Source organism: Capsicum annuum, chromosome 3 (assembly GCF_002878395.1).
Source record: "Capsicum annuum cultivar UCD-10X-F1 chromosome 3, UCD10Xv1.1, whole genome shotgun sequence".
NCBI classification, from domain to species: Eukaryota; Viridiplantae; Streptophyta; class Magnoliopsida; order Solanales; family Solanaceae; genus Capsicum; species Capsicum annuum.
Window position 1 is genome coordinate 242,324,014 of NC_061113.1, and position 19,402 is coordinate 242,343,415.

Here is a 19,402-nt window from a genome sequence, read left to right on the forward strand (position 1 = left end):
TGATATTGTTATTTAAACTTTTGTTTAGATTGATCTCGTTGGTCGTTGTTTGGTTAATGTCTTACATATTGCAAGTTGGGGAAATTATCGTTAGAGGGAAATTTTCGTCGCTGCGGTTATAGTCTCTAGAGGGATACATAGCTGCCCTAATATGTTAGGGGCATTACTTATGCTGCTGTACTATGTTAGGGGCTTGTACATGCTGTTGTAGTAGACTTTTTGGGACATTATATAAGCTGCCATGGACTTGTCGAGTTGCTAGGCCGATCACCTTCACTGCCGTTTATGACAAGTCGTGAGAGGGGATTGAGTGGAGATATAGAGTAACATTTTTGAACTTCCTTTTGGATTTTATTGAGATACATTATGTACATATTATTTGTGTATTTTGTTGTGCCTTATATTTTTAACACTTGTTCTAGGAGTATTAAAGTAGCGGGTCGAGGACCTTACTGGGTTATATTTATATAGCTCACTCCTTCCTTGCATGCTTGCAGATACGGTTGCGGAGAGAGAGACTTGTGGCTGACAGTCTTTACGTGTGGATTATGTTGCGAAGGTAAGCCTTCGCATTGTTCGTGGAGGCAGTCATCCAACTTTAGTTATTTTAGATTATAATTCTTATGTTGGGTTTGCATGCCCAAAAGTTGAACTCAAATAACTCTGTTTAGATGCTCCATGATTTTGGTATGGGATTTGAGGCTAGAGAGTTATTATTTAAGTATTGTTGTTTTCATAAATCGTATTACGGTAACCGGGTGGATGAATACTTTGTGTTTAATAATTATTTCACGCACTTGAAGTTGCACATGTCTTTATCTCAGTGTTTGTAGATATTGTGAATGTATAGAAAATTAGTTCTCCCGGCAAGTGGTGTTATTGGGAGCCAGTCATGCCTAGGGATTATTTTGGGACGTGACAATAGAAGAGCTATTTGAAGTATCAATTTAACTACTCGAAGCTTCTATAATGTCAGTGTGAAAAAATTAGCTAAGTTGTTTGGGCTCTTCAAAATTGTGAGTATAATTTTGTTCGTTCCTTCATCTTCTCCATGATTAGGGAGCTATTAAAGTACTATCAATTTAAGAATACAAAGCTCTTACTCGTTTGATGTCAGTGCAGAAAATTAACTAACTTGCTCGGATGCTTCAAAATTGTGAGTATAATTTTGTTCGTTCCTTGATCTTCTTTTTGATTCGAGGGCGTTAATAGTGTATTTCTCGAACTGCGACATCAATAAAGGCAATAGAAAAGGTATTAAAATATCAATTTAAGTATACGAAGCTTCTAGAAAAAGCTCTTACTCGTTTGATGTCAGTGCGGAGAAATTAACCAAGTTGCTCGGACTGTTAAAAAGTGTGAGTGTAGTTTTGTTCATTCCTTGATCTTCTCCATGATTCAAGGGTTGTTAGTAGTGTATTTCTCAAACTGCTACATCAATAAAGGCAAATGGAAGAGCTATTGAAATATCAATTTAAGAATACGAAACTTCTAGAAGAAGCTCTTACTCACTCTTCCTGCGCTAGTTCATCTTCTAGAATATACCAGCGGCCGCGTTCACCGGCATGGTAGTATCTTGTACCTGACCAGTGACTCACTTTTTCTAAGTAATGAGGAAAAGGACCGACAACGCTCTTGGTGTAGCAATTTTTAGTTTTTTGCAATATTTTGATATTAATTAAATATTCAAATGCTATAAAAAGTACTATAAGTTGCAAATCTTTTATATTAATATGGTGAACAGATATATCTTAAAATGTGATCAAAGTTCATATAGTTTAACTCTTGGAAGTGAATAGTGGCAAGTATTCTGGGACCAAGGGGTGGGGTGGGGTGGGGGTGGGGGTGGGGGTGGGGTGGAGGGTGTATCTATCAAGAAAAGAGGTGTTTATTAAGCGTCGAATAGAGAGTGTATAGAAGCAAACATTTAAAGAAAAAGGAAAATTCACCTATTGATGGCACTGGTCAGATATTGACCTGTGCCTCGTGTATTAATGTTCAGAAATTGGGAAAATGCATAAATAATCCCTTGAGAATAGGGTGTAAAGGATTGTCCGTAAAGTTAAAGCGTTTAATAGGCTTTTCCGGATAAGTTTAAGGGGGTAATTTGTGTATTATACATGAAGTCAGGGGGATGAAAATTTACCTTATTGATAACATAAAAGAAGGTAGACATGCCTTCCCTTTTTACACTTTAAGGTCTTTAAAAATGTGTATTTATATCTAGATGAATGCTCAAAGTACAATTTGGCAATCTAAGTTGTGGAATGTGGAGGGCTCCTCCATGTTAAAGAGTAACTTCCTTTATAACAGTAAACAAAATAGAAAATATGAACTTGGGAGAACTCCCAATTATTATATGGATTGATCATATAAGCAAGTTTCGAAAAATTACGAAATGAATTAATCTAAAAAGTTCTTTGGTTTGGCTTGTCTAGTTCTGAAATCCGACAATTGCATCTTATCCTATATGTATGCCCCTTTTGCTTCATTCTGTAAGTCTTCAAAGTTTTAAGGTCGTGTTTGTTTCAGATAGTGAAGATTCCAGTTAGCCATTGCATATGACACTTCATTTGCCTTAGGTAACAGTTTGTCATCGCGTATTTCCTAGCACAAGATCGTCAACAGATTACAATAGTTTTTTAGAGAAATTATGATAGAGGAGACTTTGAATTTGTGTGTAGGTGAAGGAATTCGTGACAACAGTGCAACAGGAGGGGATGGTGGACTGATGAAAGCGCCAAAGGTTCTTGCAGACATTATGGGGTTGGTAATGGGTCTGTATATTTGGATTGCGCTTTTGATGTGAATGCTTTCTGGGTGGTCAGTTTCTTTCTTACTATTTAAGTATGTGTTGGCCATGGATCTTATAAGAACTCAATTTTGTTTTCCGTTCTGGATTGAGATTACTAGTGTATTAATCAACTACAACTCAATCCCAAAAGTTAGGTTGGGTATATGAATTCTCTTACTTATTTCTCTAGATTTCTATTATAACTTGAAAATAATTATGCAGAATTAAAGAGTTGAGTTTCGCCGGCTTATTGGCTATTAGTAAGTGTATATAATTTACAGCCTTAGTGCTAGCATACAAGGGGCTTTAATTGTTATTTATCGAACCCATTTTCATGCAAAGCTAGTTATCCTAGCAAACCTTTCATCAAATTGTCTCAAGCCATACACCTGTTTCATGTTTTAGTGACTTTTGCTGCAAGCAAAGTGGTATCTGAGTAGTCATTATGTATGCTTTTTAATTTTCGGAGGTAAAACTTCTTTCCTCTAGAAACGTGTTGTGTGTTATTCACCAATCGCAGTTGGATGTACTGGGGCGAGGAGAGGCAGATGTAGGCCGAGGAAGTATTGGGAAGAGGTGATTAGATAGGATTTGACTCATCTTCAGCTTATCGAGACATGACTTTAGATAGGAGGATATGGAGGTCGCATATAAGGATTGAAGGTTGGTAGTTAGTGTATGTTGTCTTAGTATTAGTCTATTCTTGTAGAGTTTGTAGTCTTTAGCTTAGTGATAGTCTAGAGCGCCATGTCTGATGTCTATCGTATGATTAGCTACTCATGTAGTCTTTGGATTTTGGTCCATGTGATCATTTGTTATTTACTATATTTAAGTGGTCGCACCTTATTAGATGTTATAAATTCTTTGTATATATTCTCCACATTGCTCTCATATTAGTTGTCATGTTTTTCTTCACTGCCATTTTTCCTTTCAATTAGTACTTCGATTTGCTTCTCTTGAGTCGAGGGTCTTTCGAAAACTGTCTCTCTACTTTCAAGAGGTAGAGGTAAGTTCTACGCACACACTATCCTCCCCAGACCCCACTTTGAGGGAATTCACTGGGTATGTTGTATTAAATCACTACTTAATATGAAACGAACGAAACGGAGCTAGTAATGAAATGCTTGAACCACAGTTAAAATTCAAAATGCAACAAGTATGTTTAGGAAATAAATGGTAGTAGTACTTAGCACTTCCGGTCTATGTAGTAGGGATTAATTGTCTAATAGTATTTTGCTTGAAAACTTCTTGATGAAGATTAAACAATAACAAATTATGTGGGGTTAGGGTGGGGTGGGGGGTCATGAGGGTGGATCAAAAACAACAAATTTTGTAGGGGTGGGAGGTTGAAGTAAAAACGACGAAGTTGCACACAACTAGAGGTAACAGATGAAAATTTAGTTGGATTTTGTTTTTTTTCCTTCACACTTTCAGTGAAGGGTTGAGATTGGTTGACACATGTCAATGTGAATGAAACTCTTTTTGCCCAAATTTGACCATTTTCCTTTCTCAGTAACGGAGTGAACAATTGGGTGGTTATGGGTCTTTGGCCGTTTCGGGTTGGTGATATAAGGACAAGTGCCATTTATGTTTGTTAGATTAGAATTTTTTTTCTTTTTATGAAATAATTAATTTTGAGCGGTGGGTTGTAGTCTTTGGGGATACAAAATATAAAAGGAGGAAAAGAAAGTAAAGTGAGCGATAGGAAGGCATACGATTAAGGTAAAAATGGAAAAAAACTTACCTCAATCTCTCTCAGTTGGCGGCAGCGGCGGAGGCGGAGGAGCGTCATCGTCGTCTCATGGTGGTGGAGCAGTGTTTAATATGGATCGCCAAATGCAAGTTGTTGAACAGCTCGTTCTCAATCTTCGGTACCCCGTTCGTCATGAACATGCTCTTCTTGAACTTTCTAAGGTTTATTCTTCTCATTTCAATGGTTTACTTTCATGTTTCGCTTAAACTGTTGATTGAGACTTTAATTTCACTTCAGTTAAATGATAGAGCATGTTTTTTGAATAATTTGATTCTGGATTGCGGTTGAAGCTTCTTTTTAATTGAGAGTTTAGGAGTTAGGGTTTCTCTTACCTCTTAGGCCTCAAGTTTAAGAATAATTTTTGAATAATTTGATTCCACAGATTCTAGGTTTTGATGAGAATTGTTATTGGATTTTGCTGAAAATTAAGATGAAAAATGACACTGACGACTTACTGCCTTTGTTTTCCTTTTCCAGAAGAGGGAACTTTTCCATGATTTGTCCCCCTTGTTGTGTAACTCATTTGGTACTTCCGTTGTACTCCTACAGGTACTTTGAGAAATGTTTCATATAATTCTAGAGTTTATCTCATATGTCATCTCACTGATGCTTGCACTTGGCTGCCCTTTATCCTTTTAATCTCATCTCCTATATGCACACGAATGCTCAAGTACCACTCGACACTGTAATTCCAGCATTTCTTCAGTGATTACAGATGCTTCACACTGCACCATTGAAAGTGAAGAATATGAGGAAGCATTGAATGACCTTCATAACAAAGATGTCTAGGAAACATCTTAATGATCTTTTGATTGGAATTACAGTTCTAGTTCTTTTAAAAAAACATTTGTAGAGTCTTAGGATGATAAAAGAGTTATGTGGAATTTCTGGCTTTGGCTAGTCCCACATTTGTCCATGGGGTGCGTCCTTGTTGTAATTTGTAGTCGGCTCATAGCAAGGTTGATTGTTTAATAATGGAAACTAGACAATGTATGTCATTTTCATTGTATATGTTGGGTTGCTTTATAACATAAATGGAATAAAATGATTTGGAACAAAATTTGGAAATAAATATACAGAGAAAGTCTCAAAATGGAATCCCGATGTGCTTTTCCATATTTGTTGGTTGTAGATGTAGATGGAATAGATGATGGAGCCAAAATCCCAATTCGAGGAGACAGTAATCCAAAAATGAAAAAAGAATAATCACCACTAGGAGGAGAAACTATTCTATTTTTTAAATTTAATCTCAGTTTAATGTTTTTTAAATTTGATTTGCTTCTTTTCCATAGAAATTACATGGACACAAAAATCTCAGCACTCCACATAGTTACATCTCTTATTCCGCAGGCACTTTGCTCGGTGAATTTCACTTAATAAAACTCTTATTTACTTGTCAAAATGAATTCTGCAGTCACAAGTCAAAGATTATGATCCAATTAGTATCAAGTTAATGTCAGTTTGCATTCGTTTGATAAATCTTTGGAGGATAATTGGAATTTGATTTACATATGAAGACATTATACTTGGATTTATCTTATCGATTACTTGTGATATTTGGTTTCCCTTGAATAAATCCTTCTGACAACTTTCTTCTTTGCAGCAAGTATTCCTTCTTATCTGTACCCTTTTCTTGTTACAACAAGCAAGTCCAGACCTTTTGAATATTTGAGGCTTGCTAGCTTAGGTGTCATTGGCGCCCTCATGAAGGTAATAAGTCTACTGTAATTTCATGAGTCTCTTTTTCTACTATCATCGTTCATATAAAGACTGCATTCATGATCATATCTACTGGGAATGACCAAGTATGAAATGAAAACCTTGGTTAGTTTTAGTTTCAGGAGCTAAAGATAGCTATTTTTGGCATTCTTAACCTACCATAGTAAATTGTTTTTCTGAAGCCACTTTGTTTCTTTTGATTTTCTCTCCGCAGGCAGATGACACTGAAGTTATCCGTGCTCTTCTTTCACCAGAGATAATTCCGAGTTGCTTGCGCTCAATGGACATTGGATGTGAACTATCCAAAACAGTTAGTGCTTCCCCAAAGCCAGTTTCCAGTTACATCCGCCCTTGACTTACATAAATTTTCATGCATTTAATTTGTTCATGCTGACAGGTTACAACTTTCATTCTGCAAAAAATCCTTCTAGATGATGCTGGTTTGGATTACATATGTACCAGAGGGGTAAAGTTTTTTTATGTAGCCCAAGCATTAGGGAATATGGTTGGTGAACTTGTTGAACAACCTTCAGCTAGATTGCTGAAATACATAATAAGGTGCTATCTTCGTCTGTCAGATAATCAAAGGTTAGTTTTCTGTTTATCACCATCCTGGTTTTCCTTTCAGCATGCTTATGCACGATGTATTACAATCCTCTTTGGGCTTTCTATTTCTGTAAGGCTAAAGATGATGTGCATGGCTTATGGCAGGGCATGTGATGAACTGGGAACTTGTCTTCCCCATATACTTAGAGATACCACCTTCAACAGTTGTCTTTGTGTACGTAATACTTGGCAATATAAGTAGCACCCCCCCACCCCCCACCCCCTCCTCCACCCTCCTGTGCTTCTCCGTTAGTGATCAGGAAGCATTCATTTTCTGGCCCCACACTTACTTTTGCTGACCATGAGTTGTTTTCTCGTGTTATCAGGAGGATCCAGTGACGAGGATGTGGCTGAAGGAATTGCTTCAAAAAGTCAATGGGAATCAGGTTGTTGTACAGGCTGGAGAATCGGTGAACCCAATTCATTCAACTAGGATATAAGTTAGGAACTTTTGGAGTATTTGGAGTGCATACTGTACTCATGGGAGGTGGGTATTGTTGGTGTTTATTTAATGTGTATGTTACGCATTTCTGTACTCATAGGAGTTTGTTTGTGTTGGAGTACTTAAGGTCTGTTTGGAATGTGCTACTACTGTGCTCATATGTTTATTTATGCAGAGCATTATGTGAATTGTTGTTGGGGCCTATTAAATCTAGATTCGCGTGGGGAGTCAACTTAATCCCGTGGGTCAAACGACCTGTTGTTATTAATAGAGAAGGAGAGCCCTTCTAGTGTTTAAGGACGTGATTTAGTGATAAATCATAAGATTTTGTGTTTATCAAGAAGTACTTGGTGATTTTATGCTATTTATCTAAATTTTGATTTGATAAATTTATCTAGAGTGAGTAATCCATGTTCTTTAAGGTAAAAGAAAGAAAATCATGAAAAGATCATAATTTAAAAATTTTGATGGGCAAAGTTAGTGATTACTGTACGGGTGAAAGGATGGACACCTTTCTATATAAGCTTGTATTTTTCTCCATGCATTGTTTTTGTCCCATTCTTGATAAAAGTATATATTTTTATTAACATCATTCAAATTTTGTATAACTTGGCATGATTTGATTTGAACAATCTATAATCTTTGATACTATTGTTATTTTATATGCATCGAGAGCAACATTAGTGGTATTAAATATATATTTTTTGCAATAAGAGTTTGTATGTATCGAATGGAACAACGTATTTGTTGGTGTGATGATTTGAATTTGTTCGATTTTAATCACATATTTTATGTTAAAGCTCTTCGAAATTAAAAATAATAATTTAATTCTGCCATAATAGAAGTATTCTTCTCTCTTCCAACGGTTTACTTTCTCATACAGCTGATTTCTGACACAACTCAGCTCTTCCACAATACAATTACTCGACGATGACAGGTTTCGGAGTAAGAAAGTTCTACAATAACTTGGCATGATTTGATTTGAGCAGTCTATAATCTTTGATACTATTGTTATTTTACATGAATCGAAATCTTTCATAGCTGGACATGATTTAATTTGAGCAATATTAGTGATATTTAATAATTTTTCTTTTTTGAAATAAGAGTTTGTTTGTACCGAATGGAAGAATGAATCTATTGGTGTGATGATCTTAATCATATGTTTCATGTTAAAGCCCTTAGAAATTAAAAAAATGAATTTAGTTCCGCCATAATACAAGTACTATGCCCCAAATGAAAAATGAAAAAAAAAAAAAAAAGAAGAAGAAATTGTTGGCTCAATCACCATTTTTTTAACATAAAAAAATTACCCCCTCCATTTAAAGAAAATGACGTACTTTTTCTTTTTATCCATTTCAAAAAGAATGATTCTTTTTCGTTTTTGACAATACTTCAATTCCAATTTATCACGTGACATGTTTAAGGCCATAAGATTAAAGGATATTTTAGTACATAACTTTTAATTTAAAGCTACAATATTCAACATGACATGTTTAAGATCACAAAATTAAAGGATATTTTAGTACATACCTAAACGATTCAAGTTCTTTTATTTTCTTAAATTCCCTGTCGAAGCCTCTGCAGCTGATGCCCATTTATAGAGATTGAGGTAAGTTTGTCATTATTAAGGCTTTAATAATGACAAACTTACCTCAATCTCTATAAATCAGCTGCAGAGGCTTCGGTTCCATCGGAGTAGGTGTAGGAGCACCGTCTTGTTCGTCTCCAGCTTATAATGCAATTGGCTGAACAAGTTGTGTTTGATCTAAGCAACCCTAATCTTTATGAAAACTCTCTTCTAGAACTTTTGAAGGTGTATTCTTCTCGCTTCCAACGGTTTACTTTATGATACAACTCAGTTTCCCCGGGGAATTGTTCGATGATGATAGGTTTTGGAGTAAGAAAGTTCTACAATAGCGTTTTCACGAAGATCAGGGTTATTAAGGTCAAGCACAAGCTGTTTAACCGATGTCGACCGAGAGAGATTGAGATAAGTTTGTCATTATTAAGGACTTAATAATGACAAACTTACATTAATCTCTCAACTGCAGAGGCTGCGGTTGCATTGGACTTGGAGTCGGGACGCTGCTCCTCTTCTGACGGCATCAAAACGTCCGCATTGATGTCGACTGATAGAGATTGAGGTAAGTTTATCATTGTTAAGGACTTAATAATGACAAACTTACATTAATCTTTTTGAGTTGGTATCAGCTGCGGGGGCTTCGGTTGCATTGGACTAGGAGTAGGAGCAGCGTAAGGATCGCAAAATGCAATCTGTTGGACAGTTTGTGTTTGATCTAAGCAATCCTAATCTTCATGAAAACACTCTTCTAGAACTTTTGAAGGTTTATATTTTTCACTTCAGCGGTTTACATAAATGTTTCGTTTTGTTTTTTACTGGTGTTTTGTTTTCTTATTTTGATGGAGTATGGACTCCTCGGGCATGAGTTTGTATAATTCAATTCTGGATTGCGATGAAGTTTCTGTATAATTAACAATGCAGGACTTAAGATTTATCTTACGTGTTAGGGATAAAGTAGAAGACTGCAAATACTAGGTTTTGATGAGTATCACTTGAGAGAGTTGAATTGTTATTGGATTCACAGAAAATTAAGATGAAAAAAGACGTTGACGACTTATTGCCTTTGGTTTCCTTTTCCAGAAGAGGGAACTTTTCTAGGATTTGGCAAATCCACCTAATGATGGCATTGGTCAGAATACCTCTGTCCCTTTTTTTTTTTGGTAATGAAATATTGACCTCTGCCTTGTGTATTGATGTTCGAAAATTAGGAAAATACATAAATACTCCCTTGACAATACTTTTCTGGATAAGTTTAGGAGTGTAATTTGTGTATTTCCCCTTCAAATATTAATTACATGAAGGAAGGGAAATGGCTATTTACCTTGTGATATCATAAAAGAAAGGGTACACATCCCTTCTTTTTTTACACTTTAAATGTAAATATAACTAGATGAATCTCAATTTCCAGTTTGACCTTTTAAGTTGTGGAGGACTCCTCCATGTTAGAGAGTAGACAGATTTATAAAAATAATCTAAGTAGAAAATACGATCTTGGGAGAACTTCTCCCGTTTACTATATGGATTGCTGATATAAGCAAGTTTCCAAAAATTATGAAATGAATTAATCTAAAAAGTCCTTTGATTTTGCTTGTTTAGTTCTGAAATACGGCACGTTGCATCCTATCCAATATGTATGCCCATTTTGCTTCCTACTGTAAGTCTTCAAACTTTAAAGGCTGTACTTGTTTTGGAAAGTGAAGATTCCAGTTAGCCATTGCATACAACACTTCATTTGCCTTTGGTAACAGTCTCTCATTGCACATTCCTTGGCACAAGATCGTCAAACTGATTACATAGTTCCTTTGTGGACATGTAATAGAGGAGATTTTGAATTTTTGCATAGGTGAAGTAATTCGTGATAACAGTGCAACAGGAGGAGAGATGAGTTCTATGGAGGACAAATAAAATCGCCAAAGGTTCTTGCAGACATTGTGGAGTCCACAATGGGTGCTGTATATTTGGATTGTGTCTTTGATGTGAATGTTTTCGGGGTGGTCAGTTTTTTTCTTACTATTTAAGTATCTGCTGGCTGTGGATTTTATAAAAAACTCTATTTTGTTTTCCCTTTCTAGATTAAGATTACCAATGTATGAAGCAACTATGCCTCAATCCCATCTAGTTAGGTTGGTTATATGAATTCTCTATATTTATTTCTCTTGATTTCTATTATAACTTGAAAATAATTATGCGGGATTAAAAAGTTGAGTCTCGCTGGCTTATTGGCTATCAGTAAGTGTATATAATTTTCAACCTCTGTGCTAGTAAACACGGGGCTTCAATTGTTACTCATCGAACCCATTTTCATGCAAAGCTAGTTATCCTAGTAAACTTTGCATTAAATTTACGCAAGCAATTACCATGTATTAGTGACTTTGCTGCAAGCGGTGTGGTGTCTGAGTAATCATTATGTATGCTTGTTAGTTGTTAGAGGTAAATTTTTTTACCTCTAGAAATGTGTTGTGTGTTATTCTCCAATAGCAGAGGCCAAGGAAAGTCGAGGAAATATTGGGAAGAGTTGATTAGACAGGATATGATACATGTTCAGCTTATCAAGACATGACCTTAGATAGGAGGGAATGGAACTCGCGGATAAGGGTCGAAGGTTGGTAGGTAGTCCTATGTTGTCTTAGCATTAGTCTATTCTTGTAGAGTTTGTAGTCTTTTGATGGGTTGTCTAGAGCACCATATCTTAATGTTTATTGTAGGATTAGCCTGCTCATGTATTCTTTGGCTTTGTGTCTATGTAATCATTTGATATTTACTATATTTAAGTGGTCACACCTTGTTAGATGTTACAGGTTCTTTGTATATATTCTCCACATTGCTCTCATATTAGTTGCCACTGCCATTTTTCCTTTCAATTACTACGTCGATTTGCTTCTCTTGAGCTGAGGGTCCTTCAGGAACAGTCTCTCTTCCTTCAAGAGGTAGAGGTAAGTTCTGTGCACACTCTATCCTTACCAGGCTCCACCTTGTGGGAATTCACTGGGTCTATTTTTGTATTAGATCATCACTTAATATGAAACGAATGGAGGTAGTAATGAAATGCTTGAAAAGGCTTGAACCACAATTAAAATTCAAAATGTAATAATTATGTTTAAGAAATAAATGGTAGTACTTACCACTTGCGGTCTATGTAGTAGGGATTAATTGTCTAACAGTATTTTGCTTGAAATCCATATGCAACAATTGAGTTTTTTGGTTTGTATTCGTCTTGATGGAGATTAAAAAATAACAAATTATGTGGGATAGGGGGTTTATGACGGCGGGTCGAAAACAACAAATTTTGTTGGGGTGAGGAGTTGAAGTAAAAACGACAAAGTTGCACACAACCATAGGTAACGGATGAAAGTTTGAGTTGGATTTCATTTATTTTCTTCACACTTTCAGTAAAGGGTCGAGATTAGTTAGCACATGTCAATGTGAATGAAACTCTTTTTGCCCAAATTTGACCATTTTCATTTCTCAGTGACGGAGTGAACAATTGGGGGGTGGTTACCCTTTTTTTGGCCATTTTGGTTGGTGACGCAAGAACTAGTACCATTAATGTTTGTTGGATTATAATTTTTTTCTTTTTTCTTAAATTATTAATTTTGAGATTGCTAGGCAGGACGGGTTGTAGTCTTTGGGTGTAGAAACTATAAAAGGGGGAAAAAAGTAAAGTGAGCGATAGGAAGGAATCCGATTGAGGTAAAAATGGTAAAAAAACTTAACTCAATCTCTTTCAATTGGCATCGGCGGTGGCGGCAGCAGAGCATCATCGTCGTCTCCTTGTGTCGGAGCTCCAACTGATATGTATCGCCAAATGCAAGTTGCCGAACAGCTGGTTCTTGATCTTTGTTACCCCACTTATCGTGAAAACGCTCTTCTAGAACTTTCTAAGGTTTATTCTCATCATTTCAATGGTTTACTTTCACGTTTCGCTTAAATTGTCGATTGAGACTTTAATTTCACCTCAGTTAAATGATAGAGCATGATTTTTGAATAATTTGATTCCGGATTGCGGTTGAAGTTTCCTTTCAATTGAGAGTTTAGGAGTTAGGGTTTCTCTTAACTCTTAGGCCTCAAGTTTAAGAATAATTTTTAAATAATTTGATTCCGCAGATTCTAGGTCTTGATGACTATCACTTCAGAGTATTGACTTGTTATTTGATTTCTCTGAAAATTAAGATGAAAAATGACGTTGACAACTTACTGCCTTTGTTTTACTTTTCCAGAAGAGGGAACTTTCCATGATTTAGCCGCCTTGTTGTGGAACTCATTTGGTACTTCTGTTGTTCTCCTACAGGTATTTTTGAGAAATGTTTAATAATAATTCTAGAGTTAATCTCATCTGTCATCTCTCTGATGCTTGCACTTGGCTGCCCTTTATCCTTTTAATCTCATCTCCCATATGCACATGAATGCTAAAGTACCACTTGATACTGTAATCCCAGCATTTCTTCAGTGATTACAGATGCTTCACACTGCACCATTGAAAGTGAAGAATATAAGGAAGCATTGAATGACCTTTACAACAAAGCTGTCTAGGAACCTTTTGATTGTGGTTACAGATGTATTCAAATGGTTAAAATTGAAAAAATCTTGTAGATTCCTAGTTCTTTTAAACATCTCTTAGAGTCTTAGGACGATAAAAGAGGATTGTGAAATTTGTGGCTGTGGAGGGAGTGGGATCTAGTCCCACATTGGCTAGGCGTGACCCTTGTTGTAATTTGTAGTCAGCTCATAGCAAGGTTGTTTGTCTAATAATGTAAGCTAGACGTATGTCATTTTCATTGTATATGTTGGGTTGCTTTATGATTGGCTGGAAAAAAGGGAATAAAATGATTTGGAGTAAAATTTGGAAATAAATATACAGGGAAAGTCACAAAATGGAATCCCTGTGTGCTTTTCTGTATTTATTGGATGTAGATGAAACAGGTGATGAAGCCAAAAATCCACTTCAAGGATACATGAACCCCAACAAATTACTACTAGGAGGAGAAACTATTTTGCCATTTAAGTGTAATATTAATTTAACTGTTTTTGTACCTTGGCCAAACTTAGATGGTAAAAAGAAGCTACTATATGTAGGTGGTTGTATGCTTTAGCAGAACCAGTATTATTGGTTCAGTTCAAATTAACTCTTTCTACCATGATGAGCTTCTCAACTAATTTATTAGTATTTCTTGAACTTCTATTGTAGACATTTTCTGTCCAACTATTTGATTCTTATCTCTTAGACTTATAGCGTGGAAGTTACTAGCTATTTCGATAAGTCTGTAAATGTTAATATGCATGTTTACAGGAGATAATTTCTATATATCTTTTTCTGTTGCCGCCAAACCTGACTCCTGCACAACCAAATAGAGTTTGTAACGTACTAGCACTTCTTCAGGTATATAAACTTCTCCTTGTTGACTTTTTCTCAGTGATTATTGATACTGTTTCTGTTATTCATTCTTCTTTGTGATCTTTAAAGTAATGAGTTATTGTCGTTATGTGATTTCTTTATAATGATTAAATGTTCAGTATTAGGCGTAGAAAATTAGATATGCTTGGGGTTGTGTTATATGCATCAACAAGGTGGTGCTCAAATTTTTAATTTTTTCTTCCTTGAAAAAAATGCCTGTTAGTAGTGAAGTAGTTTTAAGTTTAATTTCTTCACTGGCGCATGGTCAGTATCACTTCCAAATAATATCTATTGTTATCCAAATAATATCTATTGTTATCATAGTATTAGTGCTTTATGATTTAATTATGTTCACACTAAGCTTCTGTTATTTAGGTTTTTTGCTGGTCAAATCTTCTATCCTTCCTATTGAAATAGTTTCTCATTTCTTTCTATTTTGCAGTGTGTAACATCTCATTCTGACACCAAAATGTTGCTCCTCAATGGTAAAGATTCTCTTCCTTTTTTGTTAAAGTTCTCTTATCTGTTTGTAAAGGCAATAACCTTGGTCTTTCTGATACACAAAAAAAGCCTTTGCTGACTGCTTTTAGGTAGAATATTGTTGGATAGCTAGAAAATTGTTGTTTATGTTAATTTGCTCGGACACAGAAATATCAGCACGCCGCATAGTTACATATCTTATACCACAGGCACTAGCGTAGTGCTTTTCACTTGATAAAATTCCTACTTGTCAAAAAGAATCCTACAAACACAACTCAAAGAATAAGATCCAAACAGTATCAAAATAATGCCACTCTGCATTCGTTTGATAAATCTTTGGTGGAGAACTGGAATTTGATTTACATAAGAAGACATTATACTTGGATTTTACTTTTTTCTTTGAAACTGGTAATGTTGTATTTCTCAGCGTTAAGGATATGCTTGAGTCCTTCAAAAAGGAGAAAACAGGAAGTAGGAGGAAGCTACTTATAGAGATCCTAAAAAATCTACTGGTTCTAATTCATCTATTTCTATCTTTTTACACCAATAATAAAAGGATACAATACAATTTCAGTTAACTTTATGAATGGAATTGGACCTATCTTCAAAACTTTTGCTATTTCTCTCTTTCCATACGTTCCACCATATGCTGTGTGGGATGATTTTCCACCATCTCCTATGGATCTTGCTCCCTCCTCTTCGAATCCAGCAACTCAGCTGATCTGCAGTATGCTCGGGCATGGTCCATTTTGTGTCTGTGAGGGTAAGAATTAAAGCTCATAACTGTGCAGTAAATTTACAATACCAAAAGAGGTCACTATTTGTCTCTTCTGTTTCACCACAAGGGTGTATTGTATTTCTGCCAGAGGCTGTTTCCAAGAGTGAGTTTTCCTCCTAATGTCAAATATTGAGCCTTCCATCTTGTCAATCTCTTCTCTGCCTTCTCTATTATGCTATCACATATCACTGCATCTGTATGTTTATAGCCAAGAAGTGGTATACCCAAGTGAACTGTAGGCAAATGATCCACATTACAACCAAGTATGTCTCCGAAACCCTGGATGTTGAGTACCTTCTTGATTGGGAACAAAGGTTTCAAAAAACAATAGTAGCAATCTGATGTAATTTATCTGTTCCTCAATAGGTTCACAAAAATTAATTGTATCATCTGCGTAAAGTAGATGATATATTTCCTTGGTTTGCACTATAGCACCTCCTATCGGAAAGCCTCTAATCCAGTTGTTTAGAATTGTTCTCATCATGCTATCAAAAACTTCCACAGACAAAACAAAAAGTAATGGAGATAGAAGATTTCCCTTTCTGACCCCTCCCACATGGGAAAGACCCAATTGGTTCACCATTCACCAGAATAGAATACCTGATAGTATTGATGCAAGATCTAATCCATCCCATCCATTTTTTACTATAAGATTTGTCTGAGTATTTTCAGCCGGAATTTCCAGTTAACATGGCCATAGGCCTTTTCACTGTCCAATTTACACGACTCCAGGCTCATCTCCTCCTTTCATTCTAGAATCCACACACACACGCTAGCAATAAGTGCAGCATCCATAATTTGCCTCCCTTTTATGAAACCCATTTGGTTCTTGTTAACCAACCTATCTATCACCCTTTTCAATCTTGGATTTATCTTATCCATTACTTATAGAAGAAAAGAAAATTATAGTACTAGGATTTTGTTTTCCTTGGAATTCACAACTGTCAAGTAATTAAGACCGTCCATCCTTTGCAGTCACTGATGTCCATAAAGAGGAAGAAATGAAGATTACATGTTTGTGGCCTTAGGTTCATTGAAGAGCTGGCCGGTGAAAGAACACAAGCATGTAGTCTTAAATAACTACTCCAGCCCCGCATTATTCATGTAAAATGCTATGTGTAACCTTCAAAAACTTAGTACATCTGAAAAAAAAAGAATCAAATAAATGGACTTCATAATCATGTGTTCTCTAGATCTAGATAGACTTTTTTGTGATGATAACTGTAATTGTGATCCGTCATGGTTGTGATATTTGGTTTTCCCAGAATAAATCCTTCTGAAAGTTTTTTACTTTGCAGCAAAAATTCCTTTCTATTTCTACCCTTTTCTTGATACAACAAGCGAGTCTAGACCATTTGAGTATTTGAGGCTTACAAGCTTAGGTGTCATTGGTGCTCTCGTGAAGGTAATAAGTCTACTGTATTTCTATTTCTACTTTCATTGTTAGTATAAAGATTTCATTCATGATCATATCTACGGGGAATGGCATGAGAAGGAACCCATGATCAGTTATAATTTCAAGAGCTGAAGATGCTATTTATGGTATTCCAACCTACTTAATCAATTGTTATCTAAAGCTTTAAGGTTCTTTGTTTCTTTTGATTTTCTTTGCGCAGGCAGATGACACTCAAGTTATCAAGATTCTTCTTCCAACACGGATAATTCAGCGGTGCTTGCGCGCGATGCAGATAGGAAGTGAACTGTCAAAAACAGTAAGTGTTTCCCCAATGCCAGTTTCCGGTAATCCTCCCTTGGCTTAAATAGATTTATGCATCTAATTAATTCATGCTGACAGGTTGCAACTTTCATTCTGCGAAGATGCCTTCTAGATGATGTAAGTTTGAGGTACATCTGTACCACACCAGAATTGGTTTTTGCGGTAGTCCGAGTTTTAGGGAATATGGTTGGCGCACTTGCTGCACAACCTTCATCTAGTCTGCTGAAACACATAATTAGGTGCTATCTTCGTTTGTCTGATAATCCAAGGTTAGTTTTCTGCTATGTTGCTCAGACTCTTCAAAAATATTGATTGGTGCGTGCGGATCCTCAAAAATTAATGCACTTTTGGAGGATCCGACACTGGTGGGGCAACATTTTTGGAGAGTCCGAGCAACATATGTTTTCTGTATATCACCAGCCTGGATTATACTTTCAGCTTTCGTATGTGTGATATATCACAATCCTCTTTGGGTTTCTCTCATTTCTGTGAGGCTAAAGGCTATGTGCATGGCTTATGGCAGGGCATTTGATGTAGTGAGAATTCTTCTTCCTGATATTCTTAGAGTTACCACCTTCAGCAGTCGTCTTAGTGTATGCAATACTTTGCAATATAAGTAGCTCAACCCCTTCCCTCCCCCCCTCCCGCACCCCCACAAACCTAACACCCGGGGGCTGCTCCGTTAGTGATCATGAAGCAGTCCTTTTCTGGCATTAGACCCTTGTTTTCTTTCTGACCATGGGTGGTTTCGCGTTATGTTATGTTATCAGGAGGATCGAGTGACGAAGAAGTGGCTGCAGCAATTGCTTCACAACGTTGATGGGAATCGGAAGATTTGATTGTGATTCTAGTGAACTGAATTCATAAAACTAGGACTTAAATTAGGATCTTTTGTTGGATTAGTTAAGGTGCATATTTTTAGTGCATTTCTGTACTGTACTTAGGATCTTTTGTTGGAGTATTTAAGGTGCATCTTTGGAATGCATTTCTGTACTTAAATTAGGATCTTTTGTTGTTGTATTTAAGGGAGTGAAGCCTTGGAGTAAAGAGTAAATTAGTTGTCATGTGACCTGGAGGTCACGAGTTCAAGCAGTGGAAACAGCTTCTTGCAGAAATGCAAGGTAAGGCTGCGCACAATAAAACCTAGTGGTTCGGCCTTTCCCTAGAGTAACGAGTAAAGTAGTTGTCATGTGATGTGGAGGTCACGTGTTCAAGCAGTGGAAAACAACCTCTTGTAGAAATGTAAGGTAAGGTTGCATACAATAAACCCATGTGGTTCGGCCTTCTCCGGAGCGTTAGTGCACCGGGCTGCCACTCTTTTCTGTTGAATTTATGGTGCATATTTAGGAATGCACTTCTGTCTTCATATTAGTGTATTATGTGGATTGTTATGAAGATTATATTGTTGGACCCATTGGCAAACATTTTCTTGTGGTCTTCAAATGGTGTCCGGTACCCATATTGAGATCCGGCTAAAATAAGATTCACGTTGGAATGTTCCACTATTGGAGGTAGCACTCTCTCTAACGGGTTTTGAACCATTTGCGCTGGAGTACTTACTACATGATAGTTAATAATATAATTTGAATAGTAGTTCTCTCGTACATTATAATAAGGGTGTCAAAAAAACCGGCCCGAACCGACCCACATAACTAAACCGGTCCGGTTTGACCCGGCGTGGTAAGCCCAAGGGCTTTAGGGGTTCGGGTCCCGGTCCGGTTGGGTTTTTTATTTGGGCCCTATTAACTCGGCCCGGACCCAACCCGATTTGGGCTGCCGGTTAATCGGCCCGGCCCGGTTAAGGTTTTTTTCTTTTTTCTTTTTTTTGAAAATTCAGAATTTCACAAACTTAAATTAAAAACTTAGTTTTAATACATTATTAATTTACTATCAAGTATTATTAATTTATTATATTAAGTGGCATATGTTTTATACTTTTATTTAAATTAGTGTATATATTGAATGGTGTATATATATGTGTGTGTGTGTGTGTATATCTTCTAAATCTAAAGTAGTATATATTTAACGTATACATGTGTATATGTTTTATAAATTAGTATATAACTATATATATGTCACGACCCAAATCGGGGCCCTGGCCGTGACGAGCATTCCCAAATCCGAAGGCCCGAAACGCCC

General features: G+C 36.3%; 2 protein-coding genes and 1 long non-coding RNA gene across 8 annotated transcripts; all 3 read left to right on the plus strand.

The window, feature by feature from the left end:
* Positions 1-494: 494 nt before the first annotated feature.
* Positions 495-3,999, plus strand: LOC124897135. The gene is made up of 3 exons (XR_007053750.1): positions 495-559; positions 2,533-2,582; positions 2,685-3,999. It is a non-coding gene; the product is annotated as an uncharacterized LOC124897135 (long non-coding RNA).
* A 125-nt stretch (positions 4,000-4,124) lies between these two features.
* LOC107862723 (CCR4-NOT transcription complex subunit 9-like) lies at positions 4,125-7,678 on the plus strand. The gene is made up of 7 exons (XM_016708361.2): positions 4,125-4,708; positions 5,025-5,096; positions 6,151-6,257; positions 6,481-6,576; positions 6,664-6,854; positions 6,978-7,047; positions 7,199-7,678. The coding sequence occupies exons 3-7, from the start codon at positions 6,252-6,254 to the stop codon at positions 7,310-7,312; spliced, it is 477 nt and encodes a 158-aa protein (XP_016563847.1). The 5' UTR covers positions 4,125-4,708; positions 5,025-5,096; positions 6,151-6,251; the 3' UTR covers positions 7,313-7,678.
* Positions 7,679-8,696: 1,018 nt separating this feature from the next.
* LOC107864918 (CCR4-NOT transcription complex subunit 9-like) lies at positions 8,697-18,310 on the plus strand. 6 transcript variants are annotated; one of them, XM_047409634.1, is made up of 7 exons: positions 8,697-12,779; positions 13,114-13,184; positions 14,184-14,273; positions 14,731-14,773; positions 16,845-16,951; positions 17,163-17,258; positions 17,342-18,310. In XM_047409634.1, exons 4-7 carry the CDS (start codon positions 14,758-14,760, stop codon positions 17,573-17,575), a joined length of 453 nt encoding a protein of 150 aa, XP_047265590.1. In that variant the 5' UTR covers positions 8,697-12,779; positions 13,114-13,184; positions 14,184-14,273; positions 14,731-14,757; the 3' UTR covers positions 17,576-18,310. The 6 variants fall into 6 exon arrangements, 5 of the variants coding, with proteins under 5 accessions (XP_047265590.1, XP_047265591.1, XP_047265588.1 ...); XM_047409635.1 differs by having other exon boundaries at positions 8,697-11,829; XR_007053748.1 differs by lacking the exon at positions 8,697-12,779 and having other exon boundaries at positions 12,786-13,184; positions 17,342-17,856; positions 18,034-18,147.
* Positions 18,311-19,402: the final 1,092 nt, after the last annotated feature.